Source organism: Sabethes cyaneus, chromosome 2 (genome assembly GCF_943734655.1).
Source record: "Sabethes cyaneus chromosome 2, idSabCyanKW18_F2, whole genome shotgun sequence".
NCBI classification, from domain to species: domain Eukaryota; kingdom Metazoa; phylum Arthropoda; class Insecta; order Diptera; family Culicidae; genus Sabethes; species Sabethes cyaneus.
The window spans coordinates 133,139,392-133,164,633 of NC_071354.1; the positions used below are offsets into that span (position 1 = coordinate 133,139,392).

General features: G+C 40.0%; 1 protein-coding gene across 1 annotated transcript in view; it reads right to left on the reverse strand.

Annotated features, from left to right (window-relative positions):
• LOC128736020 (homeobox protein araucan) overlaps positions 1-25,242 on the reverse strand; it is a 110,533-nt gene that overhangs the window by 36,048 nt on the left and 49,243 nt on the right. Inside the window, exon 2 of the mRNA XM_053830504.1 lies at positions 5,672-6,043. Coding sequence (XP_053686479.1) covers positions 5,672-6,043 — 372 coding nt within the window. The remainder of the gene's footprint in view (positions 1-5,671; positions 6,044-25,242) is intronic.

Genomic DNA, 25,242 nt, shown 5'->3' on the forward strand with positions numbered 1-25,242 from the left:
AAGAATTCGCAAAAAAACTATGAGGAGCTAGAAGCTGTTTAAGGCAAACTGGCATTTTGTGGCGAAGTCGCAAGTACACGAGAATTTGATGACAGGAGTTGAACGAAAAGTCCGGTCGTTCGGATTTAGTCACCAGAAGCTTAGCTGAATAATTGTTTTTTAACTTTAAAATTAAAAATAATTTGATTTTTTGAATACAAAATTTGATTAATTTACACGCCTTTTTGTTTAACCAGATTCTAATTGTAATTCGCTGGTTTCATCTCATCTAGAATGTAAGTTGCTGTTTTAAGCATGTATATTCGAATCATAATTATTAAACCAGATACGATTAATAACAAAAAAAAAATTAAACAAAATTAATGAAACATCTCTTCGTGTCTTACACAAAACTGTCCCACCTATAGCTAGTAGCCAGTTGTTTTACTAAGGAAACGAATTTACGTTTCAATACGTGTCTTTTTTGTGACCCCCTGCAAAAGCAATAACTCCCAAAACTCTACCTAGTATCCTATTGTATTTCATTCAACTGTGCCCGGTCGCTCTATGAAATGTTATTTCATATCCGAGCAGGAGTAGTCACAATTTTTGCGTAATCATCAAGCAGTGGAAACGAAGCTTCATTCATAAACTGAGTGTAACACAGAAACGACTTAAAAGCAAGCTGCAAAACCTCTACGTGACTTTTTCGTATAAAATGTATTAAGTTAGGTATACATTGTGTCTGTGTGGCTGAAAAGAGCATTGCATTGTGACCTGCTTGAATTCTTAGCAGTTGTGCACGGTCTGCTGCTGCAAGCTGAATTCTCGCATAGTTTATGTTCACAACGATTTAAGCCATGTTCGACAGACTTTATGATGTTAACGTATTTGCGCGCCGAGCTACCCAGTAAACAAACAGCCACAATCGCATGTATTATCAGGGTTCTGCTCGCTGTGGACCGGCTGATGTCGACGGTGATGATCGTGGTGAGACGCACGAGCAGCCACTTCTAATCTCCTCACGGTTGGGAAATGTGGTCCAGCGCTCGGTAGGATGGAGGACCTCACACATGATTGTTTTGCAAATTAGCAAATGATTTAGATTGATTTGTTGATTGGGCGCTTCAGTTGCGTCGCCGGGAGTGTTGTGAAAACAAGTGTCAGACCGAGTCAGGGCCTACCGCGACGCATTTCTAGAGTAGGATGAAATGGACGGCACTACTGGCGTCCACAGTTCACTTCTGAGAAGCAACTATTAACGTTATCACCCTTCTACACCGGAATGCATAATAAATACAGCTGTTAAAGGTTGGTACTGATCATAAACAGGTTGTAAAACTGAGTTGTTGTGGGCTTTTATCTGAAACACTAGTAAGTCAAGCGTCATCCATTGGGAACAGAATTGGAGAAATTTTAGTAAAAAATGATAAATTATGCATGTGTGCATTTCACGGGTGCGTCTACATCCCGATGTTCTGTTCCTCTAGCCAAGCTTCGGCAGTCGAAATTAACTCTGCCGCACTGCTCTGTTGCAGTAGACGCGGAGCAGTGGATCCTTTCTTGTGAACTGCCGTCAGGAAGGTAGTAGAAATAAATTATACGTACATAAAAGTAATTTTTATTTTTATTTCCAACATATTTCTTAACTCGCGCCATCTCCCTCAGACGAGAGCGAAAGCACGCGAGTCACGTTTGCTCGACGCGGGGAGAAGATGCATGCATAATTCCTGTGTTATCCAGTTATAGCCCGGTTGGAAACGACCAGTGACGCTTAAAGAGGTAATTTGGCTAAATGAAATGGATATGAGGAAGTAAAATGGGTATTAGCGAACTCGGGAATTCCGTTTCCCCATTCTATGCTCTATAATGGAAGACTGAAGTGAGTATCCTGGCTATGAAAAACGGTTGTGGTCTCGGAAGATATCTATCTCTGATTGAGGATGGGTAACGAGACTGAAAGAGAGGGAGATGTTTGTATATATGTAGAGAAAGAGTAGGAAAATATTTAATCTGCTCAACTGCTGTCGAGTTGTCCTTGGCAGCGGATCGCCCAAGCGCAGGTGCACTCCCTTAAAAGCTTTTAAAGGTGATTTACATACGCGACTCACAAGGAGTAGAGATAATCGGTGGAGGTTAAAAGTTTTCGAAGAAACCCAATTGTTTGCTTTGACAAATTGGTGGAACGAACGAACAGGTGCCAAATGTGTTTTCATGGATCGCACAGACCAATGCAATAATTCGAAATTCAAAAGGAAACGTTCGATGGAAATAAAAACAAACAGCACGACCGTTAGCTTTGAAACGCGAAACCTTGCTTTGGTCGCTTTTGAGAGCAATAAGTTTTGTCAACTATTGAAGATAACAAGTTCGACATATTTTACCGTTTTCGTTATTATCATTTTTCAAAATTAGACTCTGGTGCGGTTTCGTCGAAATTGCCTATTCTTGTTCGATCCAATAGATATTATTAAAAATATCCACGTTTTTTATGACATACTACGTAAAATCAGTTCTTCCCTAATATTTTAGTTAGCTATCATGTGCGATTAATAAAAGTGAGCTGAGACCTATCAAAATGCTTTTTTTTCATTAAATTATTCCTAGCAACCAAATTTAATTCCTTTTTTCGTGCGACGAAGAAAAAAATCGAATTGCTTTTTAGTGAAATCGGATTGGAATGTACGTCTGTTTGAGTCAAATCAGAACAAGAACTTTTGGATTGTTTGCTAAAATTCATCCAAGAAACGATGAAAATTTAAGTGGTTTTCCTTAATAAGACGGCACTTAGTACTAACTACTAAACCTAACCTACACTACAGCATAGTATAAGATTTAATGTTTAATTTGTTAATAAAGGTTTACTACCAATCAAGGCAATAGTTATTAGATCAGCATATACTTAATATGTTATGTAAATTCGAAGAAATGCCGATAAATTGAGTTTTGATAAATTGTTTCGATTTGTCTCGAGAAACAAACATCAGTCGAAGTTTCAGAATTCGGGCAACTCATTAACAACTTAAACCATTGATTCGTTGGTATGTAGCCCAATGAACACGAAGCAAAATGTCAACATTTTCGGTAATCACGCATTTTATGAACATTTGATGTGAATGGACGGCATTGTCTAAATTTTGCTTTCCCGCCGAACTGAAACTGAACGAAGCAAAGAATCGAAGTAAATATCGAACAATAACAATCGAATCGAATCATTTTATCTGCTGAGCAGCCGTCGGTGACCGGTGACTGTGCTGCGATTTTTTTTATGACACAACACACGACGAAGGAAGTGCGAATGGAATGCACACTACTTGGAACATTATGAAGAATTAAAGGGTGCTCAGCTGGTCGTGGAAGAACCAGCCAGAAGTCATGTGAATGGCCTTTAAAATCCGATTGAGCCAGTCCAAAACCAGAAAGATAAACGAAACGATTTCCGTTAAGCTGAAATTGTCAATTCGACAACAACAATAAACAATCGAGCGGATTGAGTGTACACACGAACTTTCGAACAGATTCATAAATTTGGAAACTCAGCAGGACTCCAATGGAGAGCAGCAGGGGAAGCGAGAACCTTACTCAGCATATCTAATAAACAAATAAACATCGTATTTTCTAAATTAAGACATTATTTATGCTAATAGATGATAATTTACTTTATTGATTCAATCACCGCATGATGATAGGATATTATATATGTGGCACGATTTTCGTTTAGACTGGATCTGGTAACGAGACGACTGGAAAATAGTGGAGAACACGGTGGAGAACACAAATTCATAAAATTTTATTTTAATATTTTTATTCGTCTGCTGTGCACAGCATTTCGCTGCTGCCGCTTCACCAGTGCCGTGGGTGGTTCCGGCAAGAAAACAATCAAAATCAAACCTGACCTGGCGATACAAGTGGCTATGAGAAGCACCCTGTTGTATTGGAGCTTTTAAAGCTAAAAGTCAAACATCTAAGCTGATGTTTGTTCATGGACATTCTGAATTTATTAGTTGAATTGTTGGCTTAATTACGTTACAAGCTACTGCAATACCCCTTTGTTTCAAAATAAAGGATTAAACAGATATTTGCTATATTTGCTGTCCCTCTAAATCTGTGTGGTCCATAATAGTGTCTTACCGACTCAGCCTTTCTTTTATTCAATCCGTCAAAATGACCAAAAAAAACGGTTTACGAGCAAGTCCTCTCCGTTCTGTTGGATTACTATAAACGGAATTGCACCGTAGGTACTACGTTTGGATTTAACGAACCGATTGCAGCTTGTATTCGTACGTTTTCTCTGGTGAAGTACCTATTTTAAATTTGAGGAACCAACGCAGAAGTTTCATCAAAAAATTTTAAATGGTAGAATTCTATAAGTGACGATAATATTTTGTATGTAGTTTAATGTTATTTATTTATTTGACAATGTTAATGTTTATTTGTAATGCGCTATGGTAAATTTAATTGTATTCTTTGTTAAAAAATGAGGGGGGTTTTACGCCCATATGAGGATGGCCTCAATCAGGCTTTTCCCCATTCAGTTACTCCATGGAGACCCATAAGGTCAGATGGACAGAAACAAAATAAATAAATAAATTAATAAAGTCCTAAATTGAGCCAGATAAGAGAGCCATAGAAAACTTTCTTTTCCTCTGTAAGTATCTTCGAGGAACTAAAACATTTATATCTGGTCGATTACTCCAGTCGATGCCATTGCCGATGATCTGCTAAATTGATGACGGGAGATATACAGGCCTTCCTGTAACTCCCGGCTACCGGACAGAAAATAAAAGCATAGCTGTTCTATAAAACTAGTGGGCACTGGGCACTAGAAAAGTTATCAACTAGTGTATAACATACACAGGGACATGCTTCAATGCATTCCAACTCGCGCAAATAATTCTTTTTAGTGATTTTTCTCAATTTCTTCACACCCGCGCGCGGTCATCCACGCGGCGAATATGAGTTTTACATGTTATCGGAGTAGTTTCAGAACCATTCGGGGAGCCATTTTGGTAGCAACCGACATGTGCTCGGGAATTCCGCCTGAAAGTTTTCCGGTGCTTTCTTTTTTTTCTCTCGACAATTTCGACGGTGTCGCTGAGCCCAGCGATGTGCGCTTAATCTCTAGACCGAGCGAGATGTGGTCAACCGGATAGAAGTATGTTGAACCGATGTAGACACAATGTTTTTTCTTTGTCCCTTTTTGCCCCGAGGATATGGGAGAGTAGTCTGACATCGACCACTGGGCATAAACGAGCTAGCATCCGGTTTGATTCATTTACTGTGTTTCCACAATGTTAACATCCCATGCGGTATGTTACATATTTGATAATGCATATGTGACACAAAAACTAGAAATGGCATTATGTTGGAAGGAGCGAAGTTTGGGTTCCGGTGGGGAATTTTTGCGCAGCTATCCGAGTTACTAAATTGTAAAAAATGAATCCACAGAATGGCTCTATCTCATGTGTTTTGCGTGCTAATGTAAACGGTGTCGTCGTCCTGGATCGCGTACAGCGTTCTGTGCAAACTGTGACTATGACGCTATGATAGCGGTGGAAACGTTATGCAAACAAAAGTAAGAGAGATGTCGCTGGAGTCTGTCCATACACATTCGAATTCAATGTGGTTGCATATTTAGTGATACGGCTTAATTGGGCAGCAAAATGAACAACGGTTTATAATCGATACTTACGGCTGGATTTGCGTAGAACGGAGCTTGATCGGCTCCTATCGCCGGGAAGTACGCAGCCATCGTTTCGGGACTGTACGGCGCACTGTACATGGACAGAGGAACACCACCGGGACCTGCGATACCGGCGCTCGCGAGCCGCTGGTAATTAATCAGATCGTATTGACACGAACACACAGTTTGACCCGAAATAGGATCGGTGAAAATTGGTCGACCGGTGTCGCAACATCGTCCGCTGCCCGACGTTGGCGGACCGGAGGTAGCTGAGCAGGGCGACGTACTGCGGGCTCCTGGAGGCACTGTCGTCGTGACGGCCATTGCGACTGGTGCTGCAGGTGGTGAAGATGGCGCGGATGGTGCTGACGGTGTAGTACTCTGCAATGGAGATTAAAAGAATGACTAATAAGTAAACGACGTCGACGCGGGAGTTATTGAAAAATAGACATTTAACTCTAACTATTTAGTGGAATCAGGTAAAAGAAATATTCATTTGTGCTAGTCATTTTTGGGCCAATTGGCAACTCTCAGAACACATTTTCAATTTATTCATTCAATCACTATCAAGATACGACTCATATTGCCGATAAAATTCGCTGCACTCAGTCGAGATTTATACAATTTTATTATCGGACATTTTTTTGATTCAATGAGCGTGTTGATGTATTTATTGCCAGCTTAACCCAACATTTTCCACACACTCAATACCTCCCCGCAAGAATCAATCACCGCAACCGTCTTGTATAGTAAATATTAATTCCCACTGCATCATAAAGCTCACTTCCAAGTAAAGCCAAACACCAATCACTGCAGCTACTGTGAAAACATATGTAGTATAGCCAAAGGCACAATCCCGATCCGAAATAAGCAATGTATCGGAATGTTTTTTTCCTGATGTCGTTATCGCCTTATCAATTTGTGACACTCACAAACAACCCGGCGGAGACCTTTCAGGGTTATGGTAATATTTAATTTATAAACCACCAGAGAAGATAATAAATCATTTGTTAAAAGACTCATTGTTAGATTGCTAAAAGTTTATTGCCTAATAGAGTCACTGTAAATGCAATTTTGCAGGATGTAAATTAAAATATCAATCTCATGATGAAACGTTTCTCCCTTATGTTAAAAACTAACAACCATGATTAGATCTGAATTGGATGCAATAAATGGCTTGAATATTTGACGGACGATATTGGTTTCTGTGTATATTACACTACTGATATTTTGCAGTTATGTTTGATAAGAGATTTTATCGTTTTATAAATTGTCGTTGACATTTTGCTTATTCTAAATGGCTTTGCAATTGGCGATTGAGCACCGGTTTTTTTTCGTGCTGCGTCTGTAGCCATCGTTATGTCTGCTCATAGGGTTTGCACGCTATACCTAGGTACCTAATGCCAATAGAGCAGTGAACCACCGCGTCAGCGAATTGCCTGATGGGGAACATGCATTTGGTGTATATTTACATGAGCGCTGCACGGCTTTTTATCGATGATAATCAAATATTTACCAAACCATCATCGGACCGTGCAATAGCAATGAAATCAGTGCGCATCACATCAAACACTCGGTAAACCGCTGTTCCGATCTATCATTCCGACATGTTTCGACTATTCCGACAGCTATCTAATTTAAAGACAATTTACTGATAACATAGTACCTCGCGTTTGCTCAATTTTTTTACAGTAAACGAGTTGGAAATCGAGAAGCCTACTGCTGCTTGTTCCACTCGAGCATGTACTGTAAGTAGGTACCCGGTTTCTTTGCCTCCCCGTTGCCCGATGCCATTGAGAGTGAGCAATTTCTCCATATCTCTATTGTTTATACAAGTACGACAACAACTGACATCGAAAACAGATCGAACGTACGTCGTGTAGTTTGCTGTGTTACAAATTCCTCGTTTTCCACCCGTGGTTGTGCACAACTGTGACATTTCTCGGATACCGTAGAAACTGTTCGTACTAACTGATAAGTGAAATGATTGATCATTGCATTTGGTCAAACATAGAAGTACCAGACATGCTAAATTTACGGTTAATGCCGCATAATTGTGTAATATGCGAGTATTAATGATATCACACTGGTATGACTAGACATTTTGATGACGCTCGAAGCAATCTAGTGGATTTTTATTTGAAGGATGTATAAAGATTCTCAGGTCTAGTTTAGAACCAAATCACTCATGTAGCTAGCCACGAACCAAATCACTCATGTAAATAGCATGTAAAAATTAAGCATTTTCTGATGTAGGTTCTCCTAACTCTTTCAGATGCCTGCTTATCAATTGTTGTTCTCTAGCGAGAGTACGATCGGAAGTAAATAAAGAATGCAATGTAACAAATAGATTGCTTATTACGCATTCTGGGGATGTCTAATCTAAACAGAGCTGTGCATGATGATCCACCAGCGAGACAAGAAGGTGGTGCCATTACAAATAATCAATACACAAAGAAACAAATGGCCGATCTCTCAACATTTAAAGGAGTACTCAAGTGCACTGCGCCGTATTAACGAGCCGCAGGTTCGACGTCGAAACGCTCAGAAGATGTACTGGAAGAGTTCAATATTACGAACGTTGAAGGAGGATTATAGCATCTACCAGAGCTGCGGTAATACAGCTGGGTACAGCTCTCATAGTGATGGACGCGATGCGCAAACGGGTCTGGACCATAAGCATCGTCAACGTACACGGTTCTTAACTTGGAAGTCTCGATGATGAGAAGGAGGAATTCTACTTGCGAACCATTACCCAAATCATGACATCTAGATCGTCATAGCGGATTCCAACGCTCACATCGGCCAGGAGGAATTCGAAGCAACGATTGGGTTCAGGGTTTAGTAATGAAATGGGTCTAAGATTGATCTTCTTTACTGCCTCCAAGAACATGACCGTACACCGTATCGTCTTTTAGTACAACCTCCTATACAAATACAGTTCTCATAGTGATGGGCGAGATGGGTCTTGACCATAAACATCACCAAGGTACACGGTCTTCAGCCCAAAATATGACATCTAGATCGTCATAGGGGATTTCAACGCCCAGGTCGGCCAGGAGGAAGCCAACCGGCGATTAGACGAGTTTAGCGTACATCAGCTAACTAACGAATTGGGTCTAAGATTGAACGACTCTGCTCCCACCAAGAACATGACCGTACTAAGTACCGTCTTTTAGCACAACCTCCTACACAAGTACACCAAAATGTCACCAAATCAGACAGCTATCGATGCACTAATATTGAATTTCACTACCTACTTGCTGATGATTACGTTGTGCCTAAAAACTTGCGTTATGAACCACATTTGGTATCGATGATATCCTCGGTGATATCTCGCGCGGCTGAAGCAGTCTCACGTCACCAAAAATTATGCGTATTCGATTGCAGCTGCGCCGCAGAACGTAAACCAGTTGGGCGGAGCCTCTCTCGGAGACTGTTGGAATACCATCAAAACAACTGTTAACGGCGTAACAGATTACATGCTCGGGCACACGGAACGGAATAATCGGAACCGCTGGTATAAAACGATATAGGAGGCTGATGGATGAGAAAAACGCTGTGCGAGTGGCAAGGACACGCAGTGTCACTCGTCCGAACATGGAAAGACACAGAGAGAAGGAAATCTTTCAGAAGATGGAGCCAATTGGAGCCAGTTTGCCAATTGGAGCAGCATGACAGTTCTACCAGAAACTAAACGCATCATACCAAGGCTTCGTGTTACGGGCCAAAATGTGCCGTAATAAGAAAAACAATATCTTGCCGGACGATTGTGACGTGGAAAGATGGAAGCAGCACTTCGACAAACACGTGGATGACGCGCGGACCATGGGGTGGAAGAAAGCAATCTCTTCCATGCAACAAACGTGGAAGAAGTGCCAGTCCTAGCAATATATGAAGTTAAGGACAATAAATCAGCTGATGCCATTCTTCATCGGAGCGGATAGATGGACACGCCGCAAGGATGCCAGACGACTGTGCAGTGAAATCCGTTTTCATCAAGAACCCCACTGCCACCAGGAATAAAGGGGCCCAACGTGCTAGATGACTCGACAAGATTGAAGCTGACTTGCGGGTATTGAGACGCTTGTCCGAGATTAGCGACGAGTAGCCCAAGAGGACAGTATAGTACAGTGGATTGTTTGATACGGCAAGAGCCCCCCCCCCCCGGCTCTATGGCTCTATACTTTCAGCAGCTATGAGTTCGAGATGGCTGTCTTGTGTCACTGGGATACGTTCAGGAATAGCGTCGGACGGCGATCCAGTCCCCATACTAAGTGCACCCTGCATAAGATGCTAGTTAGATCGCGCGTTCGGAGTTTTCGGACATGATACGTGAAAAAAGTACTGAGAAATTAATGTAAGTAGATCATATTCCAATGTATTGAGGATATTGAATTGGTTAGTTCATAAGACGACAACCATTTCTAACTTACATATTTTGATGAGAAAGAAATATCGCGGACTCGGAGACTATTGGGGGACGTAAAAAATCTGTTGTGAAAAAGAGGACGGTAATTGAAATTGTGGACGCAAAAAAAAACAGAGGCCATCAAATGACATTTCGGACGGAAGAAGAGAGGACGCTAATTCAAATTGCGGATGTAAAAAAGTGAACCTGAAAAGAAATCACGTAAAATGAATTAACGTTAAAAGAGATTCTAGCGCACAAAACAGTCCTTTATGTTTTTCAAGGAAAAATTCAAAAATTTACACAAAAGCAATGTGAATCAGTCAAGAAATGACTGAATTAATAGCGACCACGTTTCCTCAGTTCTCACCCCTTTAACTTGCCATATCACATTGCAGTTAACGATCATTAGTTTTTTTGATACAAAGTTCCTGTTTGTAAATAGTACCAATTATTGTGCTGTTTCCTTTGATAATCGCAAACAATCTGAGGCTACTGAATTTTACCGGAAAAACCGGGCCGAACATTCTTCTTTTAATTAATTATTCTAAGGAATTAGTCGATGCGGTTACTAACTACATCTGTCACTGAGCAAGCAACCGTTGGTGGCTTTATCATATGTGAAAGATATGGTAATAGTTCAACTGCGGAGTTACATAGGATGCAACGCGTAATCCGATTATCATATTATTTCACACTGTATACATACAGAATCGTTGAGCTTGCGACTTTCAACAACAAGAGATGGTAGAAATGCATAACTTTGCATTTGCTTACTGAGTTGTCCTGTTTACTAATTGATTCCATAATTAGTTTACCTTTGCACGTCATCTGCGTTTGCTTCTGTACATATAAGTAGTATGACTCAAGCTACTATCACCAAAACAGCACTTAGTCCTAGAGTGTTGGGAAGCTAATATTATAAAATTCTAAAATCTTTAGAATATGTCAACTATTAGTCTGTTTGGTATGAGTAAAGCAGCATCTGGATTATCGGCAACCAGCATGAACTACCAGAAGTTCACTAGAATCAGATAGTTGCTGTTGTGAATAAAATTAACGGCACATACCATTGTAAGATTGTAAATTGATGTTTTGGTTCCCAGCTTCGTAACATTCAACGACATATGTAGGTTCAATGCCACAAGTGGACATAATTTATGGTTATAAAAGTAGTTTAAACTAAAGTGGAGTTGATGGTAAAATCGCTTCATGGCAGTGTGGCTGACACGAGCTGTCGATTATGACAGCGAGCAATAATGATGGCACCATCATCCAGAACATGGCCCTATGACGGAGGTGACAGCTTCGAATTAAGCCGCGACACGCTATGTATCTCAAAGGATGGTAGCTAGCAATAATCCAATTTCAAACCAATAAATTTTTCAATTGCTTAACGGTTGGCAGACCGTAGTCTATTAAATGTTAATTTAATGATTTTCGGTTTAGCTTCACTGGTCCGTTGTTAGACATCATGGCGATCTGTACGGTTCGTGACAAATGGCGTTTTAAACTTCACTGAAAGCTTGTTGCCTCCCCCATCATAAATTTGTGGTTACTTAAGGCTTTCACCATATGTTTCATAAAGAGGGCTATGACTCAAAACAGATTTCGATAGAGACAACACTGCTAGTTGAAGTTGTTTTCTAATATTGCAAAAGTCCAATTAAAAAGATACTAAATAAACGCGACAAATGGTTATTTTCCATAAAGATTTCATTTTCAAGTATTTGTTTATTCGAAACATACACCGCATGGTCGATCGAATCAAGATCAATACCTGCGGGACACGTACGTCAGAGGTATAGAGGAGAAAAGATCAAAACGATTTAGCCGCTCAAACGAATCTCATGTTGAAAATTGATACTAAAACAAGGCAACTGACAACTGGAGAGTGGAGAAAAAATACACATACCTTGAAATGTTGATACCTTGACCTCTTACAGAAAGGGTCCGTTCCCAATAGAAGCACTCGGTTGTTAAACTAAGCGTTAAGGATGACGGTAAGTAGTAACAACATCCTAGCGAAACAGCCTTTTAAACAAACTGGAAAATAACTTCAGTACGTGTTGAAGCGAAAAAATTTAGCTTGATATGTAAACACGATTTAAGCATACAATCAATATTGATACGATGTTAAAATCATTGGAAATGAAAGGCGCCGCCAGCCGGCTGGTGATAGGTTCTCGTTAAAAACCTAGAGGACAATATGTTCACGACTTCAGGCGGGTTCCGAAACAGACAGAGAGCCAGAAAGCTGCTAGAATATGTTGACTTACAGCCATCTATATCAACAGATGGAAAAACAGAGACAGCAGCGGCCGATGATGTTTCAAAAGCAGCAAAGGCGGTAGGTTGGCATCTACCCAGCAAGCAAGGTTTGGGAATGATCCGTAACCACGCTAACCTAAGACAAATGTTGTGTGATACACTCGGAATAAACCAAGAAACACGCAACCTTCTTCGTTCCAGCGTCGTGTCAAATTTGACGAATAGCACCGATAGGCAGCATAATTTGTTTATTTAGCATTTTATTCTACCGCGTTCGGACTTATTGTGGCATGCATGTCGCAGGGTCGGTCGGTATAAGTTGAAGAAATCCTCCCACGAGTGTCTCTCCATATATTGATCAAACAAAAAAAAAAAACGTATACACACTGTGTTAACTTTCCCATAAAAAAGCTTAGAGGCACTTTCTTCCGAGTAGGTATAATCCGTATGTGCGATTTTTATGACCCATTAGAATCCTGCGCTATGCACAAACTAAGGCGACGGTGTGCCATCTGTGCCAATAAACATGTTTGTTAGAGTGACTATATACAGAGTGGCGACAATGTCAAAATTGGAATGATAATTATCTGTCAGTGTCATTCCAATCGAGCAGACAACCTATCCAACGCGTATGCAGGAAAGAGAAAGAAAAACCTAGGATAAACCGCATTGCATACATTTGGGATGACTTGGCGCCACTCTGTATATAGTCACTCTAATGTTTGTGTAAATAATATTTGCGATGATTTTCAACGTTTGGGGAAGTTTTGGTTTCGTTGGCGTTTTCCAAAATCGATCACTAAAGTAAGGAAAATAGTTAATCTGAGATCCTATGTGTCGTCCTTTACCAATGATGAATGTGACATTATGCTTATCTTAAGCAATATTGTGAGGCATTGTAAAATTGTAATATGTAAAAAAGTGCACTTTTCGCATAAAATAGAGTTGGGCACTGTTATCAACGTGACTGGGTGTGAATGAGATGTAATGCTATTTATAAGAAGTTGCCTGTTCGGTTATGGGAGGTGTTCCTATGCATCAGGGTTGTAGCGCAGTCTGCTGTTTTAGCGTAGGTACTATAAATGTTCTATCGCTATCTACATAATGTTGAACAAAACTGCTATACTTAACCGTAAGATGTATCGTGCAGTAAGGTGGTAGCCCTTATGAATTTTCCGTTTGCGTGCGGTTGATTGAGAGTTGTATATTATTTTATCGCAACGCGTTCCGGCTGAGAAACGATTCTGCTCATGAGTTGTCGTATCAAAAGATAACTTTAGCAGCACCTAGCTAAATAGTGTTGTTTAGAACCATCTATATGGTCAAAACAATTATTTTCAACATGTTGTAACGGTTTATGATTTTCTTTTATTCGTAAAACTCTGCACCAATGGGTATGATTTTGTAAATTAATTTTTTCCGCAATCCCGCATGGGTTCTCACTCACCCTTAGTTTCGATGGAAACAAAAATGGAAGCGGCATTTGAACCGGCCACGCCCTTAACGCTGCGGACAAGATATATCTGTTATTAAAATGAGTAACCAGATAGAAACACTGAATAAAAGAAGAAAAAAAAATGTTCCAATGCCCAACTACTCGACTAGGCCGTAACCTTCAATGTTCCATATTTTCGGCCGTCGTTTGCCGCTAAAATCTCCCCTCCCATACGGGTGCTGACTTTATTACGTGCCGTTCGCGGTGTGAACGGGAGAGACGATAAAGTATGAATTAGCGAAAGAGAAAGAAAACAGAAAGACAACAAAAACCAGTATCAAAACGTATAATGATGGATACGAATAAAGAGTAAAAAATAACAAGACTGCGTGCCACAGTAATCCATCATCATCAACGTGATGACTGGGCGCAATTTTTGATACATGTGTAACAAGCAAGGATTTCGTACAACGAAGAGTAGCACAACTACCCAGCGGGCGATGAAATGCTGCTCGCTAACATGCCCAAGGTATTAGCATGGATGAAATTAACATTTGGGTGGTAGGTATACCATGGCGACATGAATTACCTCTTCTAACTGCTTTGAATAGCATGTGTTAAATATCGCGTTTGTGCAAATTCTTACGAGCAACAATGGTGAACCCGAATCTAATCCTAGCGGGTTGGAGTTTTTTTGACTTCGACGGTACCTTGTCATAATTAATTTATAGAATCAACAATTGAATAAAGTCATTAGGAGCAGAAAAACTGAGAGTTCGTTCCGAAAGTAAGCTTTGGTTTCTCGTGGTATGTTATACATATTACCTATCACCTCAATCAGGGGACTGTAAATACTAAATTCCTATGATAGAGTGAAATTTTCCTAAAAACACTAGATGTTGAAGTGAACTTTTCTGATTTTGTTTAAACTTTACCTAGGATTTTAATGGTAGGCAGCATGCACCTTCTATAGATATTGACCTACTGATTGTGACAAAGAAGTGCCTACTGCCAAAATCGTTATGCTTTTGATCAGTGTCCATCAGAAGGCCCCTCGATTGTTTATGTTTTGATATTTTGACATGTTTTGAAGCAAACTTATCAATTTGCTACATTTGTACACGTGGTTCCGCCTAGTTAGCTTCGAGGTACGATGCTGGTCCAACAAGCCAGTCGTCGTATGTTCGAATCTCAGCTAGGCGGTGCTGCTAGATAGAGTCAGTAGGATTTTTGCTCTACACAGAACCAAAAAATGAATCTCACACACGACGTAAACTAAAATTCGATATATTTTTCCATTAAATAAAACGTAAACAGCCTAAACCGTTTTAAGAGATCTATTTTTACATCAATCGAAACGTAATAAACAAGCGTTTAAGTGAAATAACACGTAATTTTATATGATTTGCGATGTTCCATTTATGTGCATGTTAGAAGACGTAAAATTACAAGATTTTTTCGAAGTGTGGGCTATAGCCCCGTAACTGTCCTGTACTCCAATAGCCGGCTGTGCAGTCTGTTAATAAAGAAGGGTCAAGTCTTATAAAGACGTTTAAGCCTTCGATTTTTTTGTATATGCGGTTGGATTTGATTAATTTGTGAAGAATTTAGAGAGTGATCTCGTAAGCATGTATTTGTGTATCCGAAAATTGGTGGTTCATGATGTGCAAAATGATCAATAATACCGGGCTGTCGCATAAGAGGTATAGTATTAGCAAGTATTTTTTCTGAGACTGCATTTCAACCGAAATGCTATAAGCTAACCTATCTTTGTATGTCCAGATGATGCATCATATTCAGCAATATATGGAAAACCACAACTTTCCAGTGGACTGGATGCAGGGCACATTGCTGAAAGTCCGTAAAGCATAACTGAACGCGCTGACTGGCATGGCATCACGTTACTCTGTACTAACCTTAAAGGGTTCTGTGAGGTAATCCTCAACCGGTTTCAAGAGAAGATCGACGATACTCTTCGGCGGTAGCAAGCTGGATTCCATTCTGGCCGATCATGTGTAGACTATAGGCCGTATGAATAAAACAGTTTGCTTTGCTTTTCCCGTTTAAATCGTATGGGGGCATTTGCTCTAACTCTTTTATTCATACGGCCTTATATCACAACGCGTCGTAGTATATTGGAGCAAATCAATGAATTTCAGGACTCTCTTTTGCTGGTATCCGTTGACTTCGAAAAAGCGTTTAACCTACTCAACCACGAAAACATGTAGGGCGCACTCAGGTGTGGAGGAGATCCAGATAAGCTAATCCGATATTTCGGCAGCCACCCAGACAACGCCCGATGGTGGTGCCAAGAGTGATATAGCTACACTGATCTGGAAGGCGAGAGGTGCCTTTGCAGGTCTACGAAATATTTGATGCTCAAAGTAGATTACTCTCATGCGAAACCCCGAATTTTTAACTTAAGCGTTAAATTCCTACGGCTGTACGCCTGCAAAACGTGATGTGTCTCAGCGGAAACAACGCAAAAATTTTCAAGTATTTCGTGCTGCCTGTGATTCGTGCTTGGTGGTCTGACAACTGAATATTCAACGAGGAACTCCATCATCGATGTCATAAACGACCGATAGCATCAGAAATCCGAGAATATAGTTGGAAGTGGATCGAACACAACTTGAGAATAGGAACGAAGGAGATCTGCAGTGCAGAGAAGCACTCGAATGGAATTCGCAAGGACAACGCACAAGAGGCAGACTCAGAAGCTCATGGCGACGCAGATTAGCCAACGCCATCCGGGCTGTGGACAGGAATCTGTCTTGGCGACAGGTGAAAGCCATGGAGGGTTGGCCGTTGGCAGTGTAGATCTCTGATTTCACCCAATGTTCTGCCGGACCGGTGGACGTGGACTAATAAATAAGTAAGTAAATGTCGTAACTCAGAGGTTGCCCGGAAATGCCCATTGCTCACTCTAAGCCAAACAAAGCTAAACGACTTAAAGTTGCCAAAGAGTATGCCGGAAAAACACTAGAGTTGTTGAAAACGATTCTCTGGACGGACGACTCCAAATTAGAGATGTTTGATGGAAAGCGGCGGGTTTGTGTGAGGCGCAGATCGGGTGAAAAGATTCAGGAGCGCCACATCCAAGACACTGTGAAGCATGGAGGAAGAAATGTCTGGGGATATTTTTCGTGGTGTGGTGTGGAAAATCTCAGGAAAATTGACGGAATAATGAATGCAGATTCCTACATCAACATCCTGCGGCAAAATCTACAGGTTATGCGAATCCAGGCGGGCCTCGAAGAGAAGTTCCTATTTCAGCAGGACTCGAATCATACTGAAGATCAAGTCTTTTTTCCGGTCTTGTCGGATCAAACCGCTAGAATGGCCTCCAGAAAGCCTGGACCTCAATCTTATCGATAATTTGAGAGTGATTTTCGATGCCAGGGTTTTATCAACTGGTATTTCCAAAAAAAGTATGTTTCCTTTAATTTAAACCAAATAAATGAGAGAAAATCAAAAAAATGATGAGGTGGGTACTTTATTTTGTGTTTTAGTGAGACAATTTATTATTAGCAAATAAATATGAGTACAATTCAGTCTCATAATGATAAAAAATACAAATTTGATTCAATAAAAATATACATGACACTTGCTCCTATCTTTTTGCGCCTTCTGATCGTTAACAATTTAACGCAATCATGGTACACAAATAGCTAATATCGCACCGTAACCCAAGCCGCCGGTCTCTGTGAGCTTTATTTCAATTTAACCAATCATTATCCATACTTACAATGACGGATGTCGGTTCTCGACCTGCAACTAGAGCAAACATCTGTTTGCATATTGGTGAAATGTAACAAAAAATAATAAGGGTTCGTTGAAGGTAGGCCTATTGCCACAGGTCGTAAAATGAAAGTCTTGTAAATTCGCAACATTACACAAGCTCAACAACTGTTCCAAAACTTCACATCAGCACACCGACCAGAATATACCTCGTTTAACCCCCTCGTCGATCGGCGCGCGTTGAGCTGTCACATTTCAGGACAAACCTCAGCATTGTAGTAAGTCATAGCCGACGCGGCTCGGGGCGGAAATTTGAAATCAACCCGTTTTCGTCCGTCTGGTTCCCGCGTTTTTCACGTCACCAGCCGTTCTCGTTACTCGCTCGCAGTAGAGTTAATAAGTTGTCAGTCAAAATTTGCCTGCCACTACTAGTCTGGTACCGAGTACCGACCAGAACAAAAATGTATTCGACCATGTACAAACAAATTATTGAACATATTTTTTGATACGCGCTTCAGTCGACCCGTTCTTCAGACTTGCCACCAGCCGCTTCGCTGTGCAAGAATACTGGTAGGTAATAGTTTCGACGTTTTGATTATTTCCCTTTATTTAATCCGCGAGTCAAATTTTCACATCGCGGCAAGCGTCGGTACACACCGCAAACAAATTGCAACCATAATATTACAAAGAGAAAGAGGAAAAAAAGTGGCACGCCATCACCGACGGGGATATGTGTTCGAATTTGGCTTACTACGAGTAGAATCAAAATGGAAATTGTATCATTGCCTGTCCGTGGCCACGCGAGCTCAATATTTTCGATTAAGGTGGCAGCAGGCAGGAAGCAATGATTTGCTGCAGTGATATTGTTTAATGTTTGCTCGTTGCACCGTGTTCACGCGTCCAGACAATACACCGGTTCAGATTGTTTTTTTTTGCGCATTTTCCATAGTGCACATCGAAACATCATGTTAACAATTTTCCTGAATGTACCAGGAGGGTGAAACTGTCAAAATTTCGTGGACTAAACATAAATGCAAAATTGCAACCAATGTAATATAAAGAGGTGTGGAAAACATTTATTTGTATTTAATTTATTTAATTATGAAAAATCCGAATAGTCATTAATGACCGAAAGAACTATCAAATCAAACCGCACTAAATAATGGGGATTGCTTTTTTAGATCTACGTCACGCTTGATCATGACCGGTCGATTCCACCAACATTACGATGAAATTTTTTCGTTTCACTGATCCAACTTAATGAACATCGCCACACCCGTATATACTTCATTGGATGGCAAAATTGTTTTTGTTTATGTAAAATTTACAGCGAGTTTTTGTAAAATTACAATAAACATGAGGTGTTTAATAGCTTCTTGCTTAAATGATATGTCTTTACGAATGGTGGAAGGAGGAATGTCAACACACAGGTAATTTAAAAATATAGTTGATTGACTACGATCGATAAATAACGCCAGCATCATACATCTTTTCTAGAGTTCCAATTAATCTCAAGAGAAGAAACTGCTGGATGCGAGTGTTGTCCAGGACGAACTGTATTTTTGGCAAAAATTCAAGAATCTACTCTCGTCACTTTGTTGATACCGATTTTGAACTTGTTGATGGCAAACGAAGGCTAAAAAAAGATGCAGTGCCCAGTGGTGTAATGAATACACCAAATGGTAAAGGTAGTGTAAATCCGGAGCTAAAATTGCTCAGAGCGTTCCGTAAAGGGCATCGTATCGAACGGTTGCCACTTAGTGATTTAACTAATGTTGCAAGAACGCGAATAGAAGCTGTTTCCAGAGGAATCCTACCTGTCAGTACCATTGGAGTTCCTCACACGGTAGAAGGTGAAGGCGGATGTGATTCTGCTCTTGCTTTGTTGGGTAACCCGAGTGAGGTGGGTCTGCTATCTCCAATGACGTCGGCAGAGAAAAATTTGAAGGTCACGCACGAGACAAGAGTGGAATTGAATATGACTTTGGGTCCCGTAGAGACAAACGATGAGCTGTTCGAAGCTAAACGGTTTGTACGATTTTTTTTAATTTAGTTTGCGTTTATTCATTTTAGCAATTTGATTTCAGGTTCAGAGAATTCCTTCCCACCAGTGCCATTTGAGATCCTCGCAGAGTGAAAGATGAACGCGGATTTGATGCTGAGCTTGCTGTGCCAGGTTGCTCGAGTGAGGCTGGTCTGTTAGCTCCAACGACGTCTATTGGAAAAAATCCAGAAGTCACGCACGAGGCAAATAGAGGATCGAATTTAAGTTTAGATTCCGTAGTGCAAATTGACAAAGCTTTTCCAGTAACTCAACGGTTGGTGTGGTTCTTTAATATTGTTTATGCCCCAGTAAACAGTAAAGTTAATTGTTGAATATTACCTAAAAAGGAGATTAGAACGGTATGCGAAAACTATTATTCCGTTCAAACCGAGTACTCGTAACAAGCTTACTAAGCTCATTTTATTTGAAGGTCACTAATTCTCAATATAATTGAATATTTATTGGTATTGTCAAGCAAATCGTTTATTAAAAAAGTGAACCATGAAACGATTTGTTATTGCATATGCTTACAATCCGAAAATCTCCTACATATACTCTAAAGGCCTCTCTATCATAAGAACAAGTTGTCTGGCCCTTCTATGCCAGTCGCACTTTCAAACTCTTCAAACTACGGAGCCAAGTTTAGTATAAAGTGAGCAATTAAACTATTTTGTAGATAATAACAATAATAAATCTTATAAAAGTCCCATACATAACACCTTTACATTTAGCTGAGCTGAGGTGGTACAGCCAAATTAAAACAATAATTAGAATCGGAGCGTAAAGAGCAAAACATTCCTATCTGTTATTAATATCATTATTTTATTATTGCAAATCTTCACTAAAAGCTGTTCAATTATCATCACATCGCATTGCAATACAACGGTATAGAAATAAAAGTAAAGCATTAATATTTTCAATATAAAATCTTTTAATTGCCGAAAAAGGTTCACTGACAATCTATGACCTGTTTACCCTATTTACGTCGTTTAGGGTGAACCAACCAAAAAGCGGGTACCAAAATCACAGGTACCAAAATCAATGAGTGGGACATGTACAATGTATGTAGTTTGACAGCCACACCACCCCGCTGGAATGTACAAGGTAGGTGGTTGCATCAAACTGTCACTATGTGAAATATTATAATGATTCCCGCTTTCACGTGTGATGGCAACAAATAAACGAAATTAATTTAGTGTGGCACAAAAAGCACAACTGCAGCCAATTTTGTGTACAACAGAAGTATTGTCATCGTTTCGGTTAATTTGCTCGATCCGTTTAGCATTCTGTACACAGTTGCGAACATCCATTGTAGAAGAAAGTCCTAGAAAGAGGAGATTAGCAACGGACGGTTGAGAACTGGATTGGATTCTGGCACCCTTGTGCGAAGGTTCTATTTATGTTCCATCAAAACAACATGTCAATTGGCACTCAGTTGAGTTGCATTACTCGATTGCTAATTTCCAGTAATTGAATGGACAACCGAGTTAGCATTTTGCTGTTGGTCATAGGACAATCGGGTAGGATCGGTCAACAGCTGAACGCTTGACAGTTTCAAGTGAGGTGCTGCTCTAGGCTTAGGGCTAAGTAGTGTATCGCAGCAGCTGCCAGTTATAGATTCAATAGGACGACGCACAAGAAACGTACAAAATTTGTGTTGATTGTTCTGCAGTTTATGCGACTTCATCGGGGACAGTTATCTCACATTTTCTCGTTTTGGGTGTGTGACACAAAAATTCACTGTGTAATTTTGTTGTTTAATTCAAACGTTGTGTTTTTGAATAGATTTCTTAGATTGATTGATTGTAAACTGTATTTATTTACATTTTTTGCCATTCAAAATTGGAATATTTTGTAACTACCAAGATAGACATGCCTCTTTTAAATTCATCTTACATTAGAAGCTCGCAACGAAAAAAACTGGCACGCGATCTAGTGTTGCACTGAGGCATTAATTTTTCTTTGCGCAAGTATCCCTTATTTCCTTCTTGATTAGTTGCATGCCATACTCTAATGGTTGGTACGCAATCTGTGCGTACAGTCTGTGGCAGGTAAAGAAAGGTAAAGGTGAGTAGAACATAGATTTAATGTTATTTCCATGTTTTAATATTTATCAGATCTATTTGTAAAAATGGCGTTCGCTGTTGAACACCGTTCGCTTTCCGCTAACTTTTTTGTTTCCCCTAATCGCGATACGTTGAATGGTATGATTCACTGTATGGGGAATTCATGTGTTTGAAAGAATGCTCTGTCAGAATATTTTCCACAGTGTGTGTGTGTGAATGAGTCGGTCAGAAAATTAATTATTATAAGATATAATTGGGCAGGTCTAAAATGGTACCAATTCTATCAGTGGAGGGGACGCGAGTGATTATAAAGGCGAAAAAAGCAATCATTAAGCTAATGTATTTGTATTATATGGGCCTACAGGATAAATGAATAAATTTTACTTGAAGGTAGTTGTAATTCTTGCATATTTTTATTACGTTTGCCCACGGGTTTTCCATGTTTTGCGCACCATTTGTATAGCCCTTCAATTGACTTGTAACCAGTTTTAAGAGTTAAAAATTAACGCGGCAATACATTGGTATTCGACTGATTGTTATGTAAAATCGGATTGAACACGACCACAAGCACAAACCTGGAACGCTAAACAAATTCGTGACGAATTCTGAAACTACATAATTTATGAACTATGAACGGGCAAATAGATAAAGAAGTAAAGATACGGGAAGAGTAAACAAAGATACAAAAGATTCAGAAGCAAACCAACAACCGTTGCTGGTCAACAGTCGTAAATCTGTCGCTGTAAAACTCTAATACTCTTAAACCCACCTTGGGCTTGGGTACAAGCAAAAAGCGAGAAGCATACTGAGCGTGATTACTAAACCATAAAATAAAAACAACCGCCAACAATAATGATGATATTTATTTATGGTTTTTAATTAACTGTATTTATGCGTTATAAAATGCGATGATAACATTTGTACGCCTAGGTGAATCATTAGGAAGATGATTTGATTAGCAATGGGCGTAAAATAAAGAAGCATACAATATATGTATTAGCGTTTGAGTGTAATAAAAAATACACGTCCAATGCAAACCCTTTTTTCAAGGACAAGTATGGAATATGAAATAATATAAATTGTTACAGAATAAAAATATTTCGATCAAAGTGCGGTTGAAATATAACATTAGACTTTTGACTTATGAAATGTTTAAAAACAAATTTAAAACAAGCAAATTATAATACATATAACAGCCTCCTTTTTTAGCAATCACTGCATCATGATCGTGTTCTGGTTGTTTTTTTTGTATAAACGCTACTGGTAGAGCTCGAACACTACTACGGTAAAAATCTTCACCTTTTGAGGCTAGCCACGCTTTTTCGATGTTTTAATTTGAGCGGAACTGCTGATCAGACCATATGCCATCAAACGGACAAGTAATAACCGGACCGCTAAGGAATACAAAGAGTTTTTAGTGGATATTAATGAATTTAGCAACATGAGGACGAGCGTAGTCATTTTGTAGAATCACTCTTTCGTATCTCTGGTCGTATTGTGACCGTTTTTCGCATACTCGTGACATACTCTGATTTCGATACCGTTTTCTAGTGACGGTTTCTTTCGGTTTCAATGACTCACAATAAATAACACTGACCTTAATCCATCAAATACAGGCATAGCAAGCCGCACGCAACCTGAATATTTGGCCGAACTGATGACGTAGGAGACCGACTGGACAGTCCGCATGGGTTTCTTTTCGCATTGCTGTAATGAATCCATTTTTATCGCTATTTACGTTGTGACGAGCAAAATCCTTCGTTTTTTGCAGTAGTAGCAGTTGTGCAAAGCCGAAAAACGATGCCCAACGTCCCTTGGTTTCGGTCGTATTCACACTCCATCTGCGCTTAAAATTCGTCCCTTTCATTCTTCTAGGAGTTTCGAAGCATGATCAGGTATCAGTATCTTTGGCTCGAGTAGCACGTTCCTCACAATCATGTGTAAGATTTGTGCCGAAGCATGAAAGCAAGCCTTTTTGTTTTCAGTTCACAAAAAAGGCGATCGGTCGAAGGTCGATAACTGTCTAGGAATTTCAGCGCTGTGTGCCACGTCGAATAAATCGTCATTAAAAATTTTTTTCGCATTGTAAACAAGCGATGCAGATGTACAAAACAAATTTCTACCAAAACGTTCCTGTGTTACGAATTTACTTTACTCCACAAGATACGTAACTGACAGCTGCGTTGGACGATCCCAAACCGACGCGATGCACTCAGAGATTTCTGCTGGCTTTGATGAAGTTAAGCATCGCAACGCTGTCGCTAAATTGGACCGGCATTGTTTTAGCGGCAAACTGCTGAACAGGTTAGAATCGTACTTAACAGGACGACTCCTGAGTGTAAAGATCGGTGATGAGATTTTCGTTTCGTTCCCTGTTACTTCCGGCATACCACAAGGCAGTCATCTGGGGCCGCTGGTGTTTGCATTGTATTTTGCCAATGTAATCAATTCGCTAGAATGATCACATCCAGCTTGGTCCAGCAGATGACTTAAAGTTATTTAATGCGGTCCACAACACAGTATGCCCAATAAACATTGTTGTTGAATAGTAGCTTATTCAAGCGCTGTACTGCTCCAAGCTGTGGAATAATCGCTTGATAAACTATTGTACAACAAAAATGTTTGTTGAGTGGTGATGCTTTGTTTCTTCAACAACAGCTATATGTTTTTGCAAGCGCGAGACGAATTGTATGCTGCTGAATCCGACCAAATGCTAACGAGATTTACGAGAGAAAATCAAGTAATACAATTCAACTATCACCTCAATGGGACTACAATTCAGCGAGTGGAACAAGTCGAGGATCTCGGCGTGTTACTTGATGCTAAGCTAACTTTCAAACAACACGCTTCATTAATTGTCGTCAAAGCCTCCAGACAACTAGGTTTGATCATGCGATTATCGTGTGACGTTAACAGCATTGTGTGTTTGGTAGTGTTCTAGCGTGTTCTGTAGTATGGATTTGCCACTACAATAATGCTATCTACCGCATCGAAACCATCCGGCATCGCTACATACGCAACGTTCTACGTTTCGATGGCAACAGCCAATAAGGAATACTCGATACGAGGAACATTATCAACTCATCCGAATCGATACTCTCGAAATTCATCGCAAAACAGCACGCATCATAGTTGTTTCGGATATCCTAACATCTAACATCGACTGCTCCACCATTCTTTGTCAAATCAACCTGAATGCACTGCTCGAGATCACTGCTGAGCCTATCCCTTCTAAACTTACTCCATTCCATTGTTCGCAGCATTCGTACACAACGGGTGTTTTGTTCGAGATTTGTCTCTATGTTTCGACTTTTTTGTATTAGATGTTAAGGTCTATTAGAGCAAGCTCTGGCGATTGGTAATAATAAATGAATATAAGTCAACTGTTGTCGAAAGAATATTTTTGGACATTGGAGAGAATCCCCATAGGCATAGAGACATATCCATGATATGGTCAAAATCAAAGTGACAGTAACCCTGAACGTGGACACGACTGCGGTAGCCGCACTCAGTGAGGTGCCATGTGCCAGCAAATGACGGACAAGAAGAACTGCGTCAAACCTCATATACTGACTGCAGTTCTAACGGGTCAGTGCAGAGGAAGATATCGAG